The 12,499-nt window shown below is 45.7% G+C and overlaps 1 protein-coding gene across 1 annotated transcript in view; it reads right to left on the bottom strand.

Annotated features, from left to right (window-relative positions):
- Window positions 1-12,499, bottom strand: part of SIM1 (SIM bHLH transcription factor 1) — a 48,930-nt gene that overhangs the window by 25,225 nt on the left and 11,206 nt on the right. The window contains exons 3-8 of the mRNA XM_069851133.1: window positions 11,793-11,882; window positions 11,579-11,687; window positions 11,384-11,469; window positions 10,146-10,345; window positions 9,932-10,038; window positions 8,892-9,039 (exon numbers count right to left, since the gene is read on the bottom strand). Of these exons, the coding sequence (XP_069707234.1) occupies window positions 8,892-9,039; window positions 9,932-10,038; window positions 10,146-10,345; window positions 11,384-11,469; window positions 11,579-11,687; window positions 11,793-11,882 (740 nt within the window). The remainder of the gene's footprint in view (window positions 1-8,891; window positions 9,040-9,931; window positions 10,039-10,145; window positions 10,346-11,383; window positions 11,470-11,578; window positions 11,688-11,792; window positions 11,883-12,499) is intronic.

Below are 12,499 nucleotides of genomic sequence, written 5' to 3'. Positions count from 1 at the left end.
CAGGCTTCTTTGGGCTGAAGCCAAATCTCCACCCCAATAATGATTTTCACAGACTAGAAAGCACTAAGGAGGCTGATCATTTTTCAGAAGACGACACTTTAACTAACAGCTTAAGATCCACGGTGTTATTTTGGGGAACACTGTTCAGCAGTTTGGCTGCAAATGGGAGGATGCTATCTGGCTATTTATCCCCAGATCTAGCCTTTTTTGAGCAAATACTCTACTGGAGTATGCCTCCTGAAGAAGTCATTAAAGTTTATTATTCTGTTCTGTGTGCAAAACAGCCTTTGGAAACAGCAAGAGAAAAATATAGTGCAATGACTTTGGTTGGATTTCAGTTAACCAGTCAGAGGGAGAGCATTTTCTATAGCAATAGCCTAGGCTACCAGCTTCCAAACATAGTACAGAGATGATGGAAAGCCACAGGCTACGTCGAAACTGGCTGCCTTTAGGGCAGCCTGTGCATGTTCGCTTCCTAACCAACAGCACAGATGTAAGAACATTGGATATTGGAAGGGTTTAAAGATCTTCACTCTAGGTTGCGTCAAAATATTCACACAATGCTAGAGATACAGCCAAACTTTAGCTAGTCTGGCATTTGAGTTTCCATAGCTGCACTGGAATTTTCAACGTTGCTGCCCCCAAGATTTATATACAGTGATTTGCAGCTGAAAAACTACGGATGTTCTTTATTAGGTCCCAATTCAACACAGTAACAAATGTGTCCTTAAAGCCATCTCTATTTGGCAAAGCCAAGGAATATTCTTATTTCTAAGAGTGTGCCTAGAGGGTTTTCTTCATTATTTCAAAACTGAATTCACTAGGATATAATCATGTACTGAAAGTTATGTCTAAGCACTTTTAGAGCCTTCCACGTGCTCAAGTGCTTTCATAAATCAGGACTTCTGCGATTTAATTGCACTAAGTGGATGATAACAAAAGACAACAACAGGAATAAATTGTCTAACTGTGTTAAAGATCATGTGATTGACTCCAGACTTCAGCCATCGCAAACCTTCAGAAGGGTCAGACGCTATACCCTTGTTCACACAGAGCGATGCCTGACTCCATAAATAGTGTCATCAAAGTGAAAAGGGCTGCCTCTGAAGTAACCTACTGAGTACGAACATGTGTGCTGGAGGCTGGCCCATGCTGTAAAGTACAAAAGAGAGGTGAGGGAAGGAGAATTAGATTTTAAACAGATACTTGCCACTGTTGAATGGACAAAGGAGATTTATTTGTTAACACTTAATTTAGTCCGTGTCTAAATGCCACATTTGTGTATGAATAAAAACTAGCTAGAACACCATAATGAGGAGGGAAGAGTTTACTTTAGAAGCAGTTCAGTAACATCACACCTGTTGAATGTCATGATAATTACAGTGAGACAGCATGGGAATTGCAGCAGTCCTGAGATGCAGCACAGAGGAAGGAGAGCAAACATGCAACAAATTAAGGAAACAGAAGCCGAGCTAGTAAATTTGTAAACCTGCTTAAGACATGCACTGTTGCTGTTGGGAGAGCAAGAGTCCATTCTACATCCAGTTTTTTGCAGAATATTGAGAGGATGATAGCATAGAGGGGAATCCTTTGGTAGCAGCTCAACTGCTTGGCCTGCCTCTTCAGCACAGCCAGTGATACAACCCATGGACAAGTAATAAATGTATGGTAAAACCAGCAGACACTCTTCCAACTGCCTCATTTGTCTTCATCTCTGTGAACTGTCACAGAGCAGTGAACATAAACATGAACTCCCTGGCCTAGGGTCTCTGCCACATAGCAAGACCGCTGGGGCTGATCCCCTAAAGAGACTGAAACTCCCAGCTGCTGTCGTGGTGTTCACAAGCCTCTTTTATGCCATTCAGAGTGCAGAAGGGCAGAGTAAGGATAAAGTGTGAACAAGCTCTCTAGTAGGAGCAGCTGTGCTACAGTGTACAGTCCAATGCTTCCATGTAAAGTGAAATCTGTGGCAGTTTACCTTAAACCATAAACTGCAGGATTTTAGGAGTAAGAGTCCCTGGAGCAAGCCTTGTACCTTTCATCAGTGAGGTGAGGCAGACAGATGGAGATAGTCCCAAATGCTTCAGCATTAGGACTGCTGAATGTGTCCCAGTTCCAGACAATCATTTTACAAGATCTCTAACACTCTTTGGGAGAAGGGTGTTTCCAAAGGTCTGGAACAGCCAGCAAACTGAATGGGAAGAGGATAAAGTGGAAAGCATTTGAAGTCACTTTTCTTTCTTGGGATAGAGACACTCATTTGCAATCCTGAATTTCATGCCATGTGAGATTATCAGTTTGCATGCATTTAAAATAATCACTGCTTTTTTTGCTGGTTTTTTTTTCCCCTGTGGATCTGAGCTGCAGTCCTCTAATCCTTACTCTGTCAAATAAAACTTTCTCAATATGAGCAGTGACTGCAGACTGTGTCCCACAGTTTTAGTGCCTGGGCCATTACAGTCACCTGGTTTAAATACAAGCATAGAAATTTGGAGTGAATTAAACAAATGGTAGCTAAGAAAGCCCCTACATGAACAAAGAACTGCAGAAACGTATTGTGGACACCTGGAGAAGTCTGTCTCCTATTTGCAAGAAATATATAAACAATGTTCCAGGGAGACAAGTCTGTAATAAAAACTAATGGTGAACAAAGAGGATACTCCACTGAGTAGCTCAAGAGGAATCTTTTTATACTTTTTTCTTTGAGGCATGTGCTTCCCAAGCATTTTGATTAATTAAAACAATTCCTTTATATATTTACATTGTTAATCAAACCATGTGAATGAGGTAGGCTTTCCAGTCTTACACTGTGGATTGGACAGATTAAGCAGGACCCAGTTCTGTGCACAATTATGCAAGTGGCAAAATTCTCATTAATACAGAGAAATATAAAGGAAAAGCAGCAAGTCGAATTTGTTTCTACTGTTTACAACTATTTAAGAAAAAACACATAATCCAGTTAAAGTCACTAAGCCTTATCTCAAGTATTAAAGCTAGATGGCTAAGCTTGCTCACATAAGCAGTTCCACTACTGGTATGAGTAAAGATAGCAGTGCAAGATTACTTCCACAAGTAATACTTTTCCCACCTTGTTCACTATCCTGAACACTCCACCACACACTTCAGAGATACAAGACAACACATATCTACCTTTGACTGAAAAGAGGAATCTGTGGCAGTTCCAGGTAAGTAGATTAAAGAGAAATGCTGAAGAAAAGTAGGCCTGTAGGCTTGGAAATATTTTGTGGATTCTCTTGTTGACTAGGTAGAGAAAGGTGAGGTCTGATGGCCCAGAGACAGTCCAAAAAGAGGGTAGTTATGAAAAGCTATGAAAATACATCATTGTAGCTGTCCAAAATTATGTAGAGAGTTTTGTTTCCACGTGAAACAAAAATTCCCCTAAAACCCACAATTGATATGCTAGGGAGGAGAGTTTTCAGAGTCTGAGCTGTTACACAGAATGATACCACAGAGCTTATACAATAACTTGGCTGGTCACAAGTGGTGTTCCCCAGGGCTCAGTGCTGGGACCAGTTCTGCTCAACATCTTTATCAATGACTCGATGAGGGGGATGGAGTTTGTTAAGCTGTGAGAAGTGTCAATTTGCTTGAGGGTAGAAAAGCTCCACAAAGGGACCTGAACAGGCTGGATTGATGGGCTGAAGCCAGCAGTGTAAGGTTCAACAAGGCATTTGGGACACAATAACCACATGCAGTGCTACAAACTTGGGGAAGAGTGGTGGGAAAGCTGCCTGGAGAAGGACCTGGAGGTGTTGGTTGACAGATGGCTGAATATGGACAAGAAAGCCAATGGCATCTTGGCCTGTATCAGACACAGCGTGGCCAGCAGAATCAGGGAAGTGGTTGTGCCCCTGTACTCAGCACAGGTGAGGTCGCACCTTGAATACTGCGTTCAGTTTTGGGCCCCTCACTACAAGACAGACATTGAGGTGTTGGAGCATGTCCAGAGAAGGGCAACAAAGCTGATGAAGGGGCTGGAGAACAAGTCTTATGAGGAGCAGCTGAGAGAGCTGGAGTTGTTTAGCCTAGAGAAAAGGAAGCTGAGGGGAGACCTTATCACTGTCTACAACTACCTTAAGGAGGTTGTAGTGAGGTGGTTGTTGGTCTCTTCTCTCTAGTGACAGGCTACAGGACAAGAGGGAATGGCCTCAAGTTGTGCCAGGGGAAGTTCAGATTCGACATTAGGGAAAACTTCTTCACCAAAAGGGTTATGAGGCACTGGAGCACGCTGCCCAAGGAGGTGATTGAGTCACCACCCCTGGAGGTATTTAAAAGATAGGTAGATGAAGTGCTTAGTAGTAGAAGATTTAGTAGTAGACAGGTACGGTTGGACTTGATGATCTCAAAAGCCTTTTCCAACCAAGTAATTCTATGATTCTATGATTTTAAATCTGGTAGTACACAAACATATAAGTAGTGATAATGAATCAAAGATGAAGTGTGTAGATACAATTAACAGTTAATTTATTCTAAATTGCATTTACCACATCATTAAGTAAAACATTCGTCAATATGGCAGGTATTTGTGAAACAATCTTTCAAATAAATTGCATTCAATTTGTGTTCTAATCAGCCAGTCACATGAAGCAATGTGAAGAGGTCAGCTGGAACTATATTATATGTGTGCATTATCATCAGAACAGAGATTAGTTGCAATTAGGTATCTAATTCATGTTATCTGTATATGTTACTGCTGTTGCTATTCTTTTAAAAAAAAGGACAATGAAATGTATATAGCAAAGCTTCCTTAGCTTTCTCTGGGGATAAATTATTATAATATTTGCCTATGCTCTAGAAGTCAAAGGATTTGCACTTTGTGTTATACATTTGTTTAAAGGAAGGTTCTTTGTGGTCTAAATATAAACTTCATCAGTTGCATTCACTATTAATTGACTCATAGTTGAGTACCTTTATGAGATAAACATGCACAGCTAATTAATAATCAATGATATGGCAACTGTGTGTACAGAACAAATACTAAAAGAAACACACATTCTGTGTCCCTACATATGCCAAGCAGAATACAAAGAGTAAATGTGTGCTTTAAAGCTGAAGTTCTTAAAGGTCATTTATATTAATTTCTGTCACACTGCTATCGCACACAAAAAATAACCTTTTCTCTTATTGCTAAAATGCCTTTGCCAGTGTACCTATTTAGTTCAGCATATATACTTATTACAAACATTTGTTCTTAATCCACTTTCTCAAAGGTTGGGATTTATGGAAGACAGAAATGACTTCTTTTTTTGTTTTCTTAACTGGAGGGTGGGGTGGGAGTTCTACATAAACTCTTTCTCATTCTTCCCATTTGCATCAGCCAGGGGAGTTGGGCAGCTAAAAGGTGCTCTGCTCAGCCTGCACTAGAACTAGTCCTCTAGACCAGTTTGGGTCTTATACCACCCATTTCCAAAACATCAGAGAACTTGGAGTCCTCTCAGTAATGAGAAAAGGCAAATGGGAAAGAAAAAAAAAAAGAAAAAAACAACTCTTGGGGCTTTCCCTGAGTGAAGAAGTACCATGTGAGGTGATCAGGGACTCAGCAGCTCAAAAACCTGCCCTGTCTTGCAAAGCTTATGGTCCTTTTTGTTATTTTCACCAAAAATCAGTGGGAAAGAACAACATTTCCTATTTTCAAAGGCCTTTTCTTTGGCAAGAGGCTTTCCACCTTCAGGCTCCATGCTGTAATCTCAAACACGACTCTCTGTTATTTCAGACCACAAGGCCACGAGTTTGCACTTCTGCTTTCTCTTCGGTTTCCATATACAAGTGTCAATATGCAAAGGGTTTTCTTTCTCTTTTCAAGCATGTTTTTTTCTAGCCAAGTTTATAACATGATGAAGCTGCAGCAGGCAAACCTGTGTCTCTGCCAGGAACTGCATCTGCACAAAGTGATATTGCCACACACCTGATGCCATGTGGGTGAAGTGTGGGAGGAACCCGCAGTACACACACATATATATCAGCTGTTCCTAGTTTACTTGAAAAATCCAATGCCGTCCTTAAGGAACTGAAGTAGCTACAGGATTTGTAACAGAATAAAGCATATTAAAACTTGTGGGTTTTGAATGCTACAAGACTCACCCTTCCTGGAGTGGATTCTACCTCATACCATAGGAAAAGTTCAAGTCCCCATGACCTCTCATTTCCGCTCTATTTTCACCATCTACCTTCCTCATTTGAATGATGACATGTTGCCTCTGGATAGCTCATCAAGATAATCAAGTTGACTCAAAGTAGAAGAAGTTTCAACATCCCCCAATCTGACACCTACCGTGAACCTTTCCCCAACAGCGCTCCTCCACTCCAGGTTTACCATTTCAGAAGCTGACTACGTCACACTATTTAAAAGCTAGCTTTTCTCTGCTTACAGCCTCCGGCACGTGTCAGGGCCTATTTGCTCATTTATTTTCTGAACGATAGGCTGGCGTATCACTAGCACTATCAGCACCATCACCACTACTACTACTACTACTACTACTACTACTACTAATAATAATAATAATAATAATAATAATGCAGTTGAAGCTACACCCGCCACCTGAACCCAGGGCAATAATTTCAGCAGTGTCAGTCCTGCTGCAGAAGAAAGCAGTACATGAACTCTTCTCCTGCAGTGCCCTCATGAAGACCCAGCACGCTTAGAATCACAGAATCACTAGGTTGGAAAGGACCCACTGGATCATCAAGTCCAGCCATTCCCATCAATCACTAAACCATGCCCCTCAGCACCTCATTCACTCATCTTTTAAAGACCTCGAGGGAAGGTGACTCAACCACCTCCCTGGGCAGCCTCTGCCAGTGCCCAGTGACCATTTCCATGAAAAAAATTTTCCTGATGTCAAGCCTGAACCTCCCCTGGCAGAGCTTGAGGCCATTCCCTCTTGCCCTGTCCCCTGTCACTTGAGATGAAACCTCAAGGCCTTGAACATATCCAAACTAGGTTTTAATGCAGCCATGGTGCCTGCATTGCAGACGCCCATAACACATGACAGTTGCCACAGCCAGTGATGAGTATCCCAGCATTTAGCATCCACATTTCAGCTAACTGGGCTCCCTCTCTGCCCTCTCGCCGTCCCCCGTGCTCCAGGCAGTTCAGCAAAGAGGGCATTTGAGCAAAGAGTTGTACCACAGTGCAACTTCGTCCTGCAAGAGAAATCTTGAAGGAACACCTATAGTTCTCCTACGTCTCAGTCGGGGTGAAAACAGGCTTAAAGAGAACCTCGTTCTTAAAATCCATACACACGCACGAAAACAGAACGACGGTGCCTCCATGCAGCTGAGGCAGAGGAATCGCGCTTGATGTCCAGTCTTTCGGGGTTAAAGGAAAGGGAAACGGCCGCTAATCTCTGGTGCTCGTAAGAAAACATTCAGCGCTTCTGGTGCAAAACCACTCAAAGCACGCTAGTTGCCTTCGGGTTCCTTGTTTCTCAGCGTTACAAAATGCTGATTTCTGCCTTTCCAGCCCCCAGTTCACCTCCGGCAGGTGCATGGACTTAATTGAGGAGCACAGAACGCGAAAAATACGGAGAGGGGCTTGAACAGGCAAAATGAATATACAAATGCATGGAATAGCTAGAAAAGAGGCTACTGTGCCTTTGCTAATCAGCATCCTGGTGGGGTGGATGCTGGAGTATTATCTCGCATCCCTTTTTAAAGAGAATAAAAAGCATTTTCTTTAAAGAGGAGTGGTAGTTTACTTCCTACACCAGGATGCTGGCCCAAATGAATACTTCGTCATGCAAACTAGGAACGCGACGCCCGTTATCACCTTAGGTACCAAAGTGATTACTCACTCCCATTGATCCAGAGCCCCTTTCCCACCTCGCCGGCCGCTCCTGCGGGTGTGACCGCAGCCGTCGCCTCCGTAACGAGCCGCTTCATTCGGGAAAGCCCGTCCTAAACTCGGCTACCGAACCACTCGCCACCTCTGGGTGCACGGAACCCGTCACGCCAGGATAGTGATGCTGCCATTGCCGCAGGTTGGGGGTGGGGGGAGTGTGTATTGAGGGCGAGGGCGTGTGTGCCTCTCAGACGCTTCCAGCACCTACATTTGCCTCCAGAATAAAAAAAAAAACTGAGCCGTGGAAAACAGGCACATTGAGCCCCCAGGATCAAAGAGGTACCTCTGACCTGATCGTCCCTACGATTCTAACGAAGCATCAGTGCTGCTGCCAGAAGCCACTGCCGTGTCCAGGAGAGATGCTGATAATCACAACGCTAAAAACTGCAAAACAGCGGGGCCGAACTTCTCCTCCCTCACTGGGCCTTTGTATTTCAGTTTAAGCAGCACAGCTAGAGCACAACCTAGCAATTCCCCAATACAAGGGGATGCGTTGAGATATACGGTATCTCAGCAGTCACTCCGACTTTTTTTTTTTAATTCTTTTTTTTTTTTTTTAAGTTTAACTGACCCTTCTGGTCACCAACTTTCTTTGTGGTTCACTGTAAGGATCGCTCTCCAAGAACAAAAAAGAAATCTCAGAGCTTTGATAGAGACTCTGGATGAAATTAAGAACTTCAAACCCCAGATTTTTGAAAAGAAAAACAGATGTCCTGTTTGTTGAATATAAATAACTCCGTACGTGGAAACCTTTTTTTTTTTTTTTTACGCTGCATTAAATTTTATTTAATGCTGGGTGCATTTAAACTGTAAAAAAAAGGGGGGGGGCAGTAGAATATGTGGGTGACAAACCTCTAAATCTTTTCCCCTCTCGAAAGAAACAGGCAGACGGGAAACCCTTCATCTAGATGAAAGTGTTCAATGTGTTTCCTCGCAGACCTGACGCGCCTGCCCTGGTCAGTGGGGCGGCGGGGGGGGGGGGGGGCTGGGCAGCCGGGGGGGTCTCGGTCCCCGCAGGGGGGTGACTTACGTGAGGACATAGTTGACGCTGACGATGCAGTGAGGGCGGGAGGAGCGGCTGTTGTGCACGATGGTGGCGTAGCTCTGCACCCACACCCAGCCGCCGTGCTTGGCCAGGAACCGGTAGTACTTGGTGGTCACTTGCCCTTTGACCAGCACTGCGGGGACAAAGCAGGAGAGAAGCCTCAGCGTGACCCCCGCCTCGGGTTTGAGCGGCTCTGGGAAGGGGGTGCGCGCATCCCCGGACCCCCCTGGGCGAGGAGAGGGACTGCGAACCCCTTAGCATCGCGCTGGGAAGCAGCGTGGACAGAAACCCCCGTGGGCAAGGGTGGTGGCGACCGCCGGGCAAGGCTGATCTCAGCCCCCGAGAGTCGGACCCCTCATTATCCAAGGCTATTCGGGGAGATCAGTAGGGCAGGGTGAGCTCGCCGGGGGCTGGAGTCCCCCCTACCCACCCGCACCCTAACATATCGTCATCAAGATTTAATTCTATAAATCTGGCTTTGGGTTTTATCTCTTCTCCTTACGTTCTCTGTAAGGGAACTTACCGGAAATTAATATCCTTTTTATTCATCTATCCATGTATTAATGTCATCATGATATCAAAATAGAATAAAGAACATCGCTCCGAACTGGGCTCACTACTGCAGTCAAAATTAGATACACAGACAGGATCTGTGAGCCTTGGTGGAAGTGGAACAAACGTATTTGAATTTCGCTGGCATGTCGTTTTGGAGCAAGAAAAAAGGTTTTTTTCCTAGCCGGAATTTGAACTGAACTGAGTGCCTGAGGTTTGTGCAGTGGAGTTTTTCTCCTGCAACGGGGAACTGAGGAAGGAAAAATGGCCTTTCACTGCTGATCTCTTCAACTCCCTCAGACTTCACTCTCTAACGACTCATTTCGTTAAAACCTGATGCAGATTTTGTTTATTCTCCCCTCCAGTGAGTTGGCTTTTCCCATTATGACCTAGAGGTAAATCCTAGCAAACCCAAAGTCCACTTGCAGAGGAAGAAGGGGAGCAGGGTCTCTACAAGAACATAATCTCCTTACACAAATGATGGGCACATCGCAGGTGGAAGGTGTCACAGCCGTGGACATGGTGGTAAAGGGTCTTCTCTATCAAGTCCTGGGGCTCGTAACCTGTTAGCTCAGCTACCCTGCAGGAGACACAAGGAGCAAACATCAGTGGGTGAGAGGACAGGAGAGGAGGCCTGGGGGATGAGAAGGGAGGAGCTTGGGGATTTGGAAATAACCCCGGCTCTACCTGGAATCTAGGAATATGAGCTTCATGTCTAGGCTGGCTCGAAACATGAACATATTGCTGTGGAGCTTGATCTCTGTTACTGCGCTGGGCGGCAGCGAGTGGCCCACAGCGACCAGGCCGACGTTTTGGTAGCAGCCGTCGAAGGGCGACATGTCCAGGCTGTATTGGCGGATCTTCAGGTACCCGCTGCAGTGAATGACCTGCCAGAGACACAGTAAAGCTTGGGGGCTGCCTAGGAGGGGGGAGGAGGGAGGGAAAGCTGTGACAGACGCCCCTGCCCACGGAGGGGACCTGGCAGAGCCGCACAGTCTGAGGGGTTTCTGCTCTTCTGTTTGGGGTTTTTCCATACAAGAGTTCAACACTGATCTAAGGCCCATTAAAGTCAATGAGATTTTTTTTTTCCACTGACTTAAGTGGTTTTTGGACCACCTCCTAACCAAGCTTTTATTATTCTTCTAAAAAGGGAAGACACGGAAGTGCCAGGGCAGCTACAACTTTGTAATGAAGAGTGTATGTGAGTGAGAGAAAGTTTACATGTGTGCATATGTCACATGTGTAAGATATGTCTACTATAGGGATAGAGCAGCTGCAATCCGTAGCCAGAACATATCTTTGGACGAAGATTTAAGTATGTCTCCTAATGTATCCTTGCATATGACTGCTGTGTACTTCCTCCCTTACTTTTCCTTATGAGGGTGTTTCTTCCCGGAGCAGTTTCAACAGATGTTCTTGTTTTACAGCACATCATGGCACAACATCTCCTTGAGTTACAGGTACCCCACTCAGCGCTCTTGGGCGCTGTGCAGGTGGACCCCGGAGCAGAAGCGTGTGAAGCACCAGGGCAAATGCCTTGACTTGGAGAGCTGCCCCTGAAGCTGACGAGCTACCCAATAAGGAAATAAATTAACCCAGGGCTCCCACTGTGTCACCTGACGGCTTCCCAGACACCTCGGGAACGTCAGTGGTTGTGCGAGGTTCAGTTTAAAACAACAACAACAACAAAAAAATACCACCACAGGGAGCTCAATTGCTTGGTTTTGTGGTTTGAGCTTTTTAACCTGAAACTCCGAGAGAAATTCTGGGTCTGAACCACATGAAAGAGGATCAGTCTGGGACAGCCCCGCGGGCTCATCCCCGCTCCCGGTTCCACCGCCCGGGCAGCGCGCTCGGCAGGAGCAGGGGAGCTGGAAGGACGGGAGGGAGGGAGGGATGGGGGGCTCCTGGCCTTGGGCACGCACCTTGTAGCCCCCGCAGGTCAGGCCCGCGTTCCTCTTGGCCAGGACGCACTTCATCCTCAGGAAAAAAGATCTCTCGATCTCGTACTCTGGGAGGGCGAGAGGCAGAGGAAGGGGTGAAGCCGCGGTCCCCGCCGCCCCTGCGCGGTGCCCTCCGCGGCCGCGCAGGCCAGGCACGGGGGGAGCCGTGTACTTTACCCTGCACGAAGTGCGAGTGGTAGGGCTGGTGGGCGGTGAGCACCGCCGTCATCTCGTCGTGGTCGGCGGGGTGGATGTACTCGTAGATGCTGTTGCCCGTCAGCTCTACCTGTGAGAGAGGAGGAGGAGGAGGGGGAGGAAGGGGTTCATCGCACCTCTTCTGTCGTTTGGGGGCACCCCAAACCCCACCCCAAACCCCACCCCCCCAGCGTACCTGCGACAAGCCCAGGTGCACCGAGGCGGTCTCCGAGATGTACATGATCTTGCCGTCCGGAGCCACGACAAATATGAAACCGTCCAGCGTCTGCGGGAAAGGGTCGAGGGGTGAGAAGCATAAATATAATTCTCGGGGACATGATTTAGTAGTAGACAGGTGCTCTTGGAGTTGACGATCTCTAAGGTCTTTTCCAACCTAATGATTCTATGATTCTAATAGATAGATAGGTCCATCCATGAAGACAGGTAGATCCGTGAAATATCTTATATTTTAGCAAACGGGCATCCCTGTTCAGGCTGCGATCATTCAAAAAGTCGGAAGAAAACGGGCAAGTGCAAAGCTCCCGGACTCTTTAGATACAACCTGCTTCTTAGAGGTATACAGCTCAAAAGGTTCCGGTCATGCAAAATACCTGGGAAGTACCTGAGAAGAGCTTCAGGCTACCCAGTGATTGATAAGTCGATGCTAGAAATCCTAAGCATTTCTATAAATGCTTGGGATTTCTAAATCCATTCCAAATATCTCTGGCGGGTTCAGCGCTTGAATATTTGCTATGGAGACTTTAAGTTAGCGAGGAGGGTCTAAAACTCTCCATAAAGTAACTTATTTATTTATCAAAATTTAGCTGGCATGTTTCAGCAGACGTAGATGGGACTTCTGAATGTTATAAGGCTCACAAAACGCCATATAACCCTACCAAAAAT

Source organism: Phaenicophaeus curvirostris, chromosome 2, assembly GCF_032191515.1.
Source record: "Phaenicophaeus curvirostris isolate KB17595 chromosome 2, BPBGC_Pcur_1.0, whole genome shotgun sequence".
Lineage (NCBI taxonomy): Eukaryota > Metazoa > Chordata > Aves > Cuculiformes > Cuculidae > Phaenicophaeus > Phaenicophaeus curvirostris.
The sequence above is the reverse complement of the archived record's forward strand: the minus strand, read 5'-3'. Positions and strand labels throughout refer to the sequence as shown.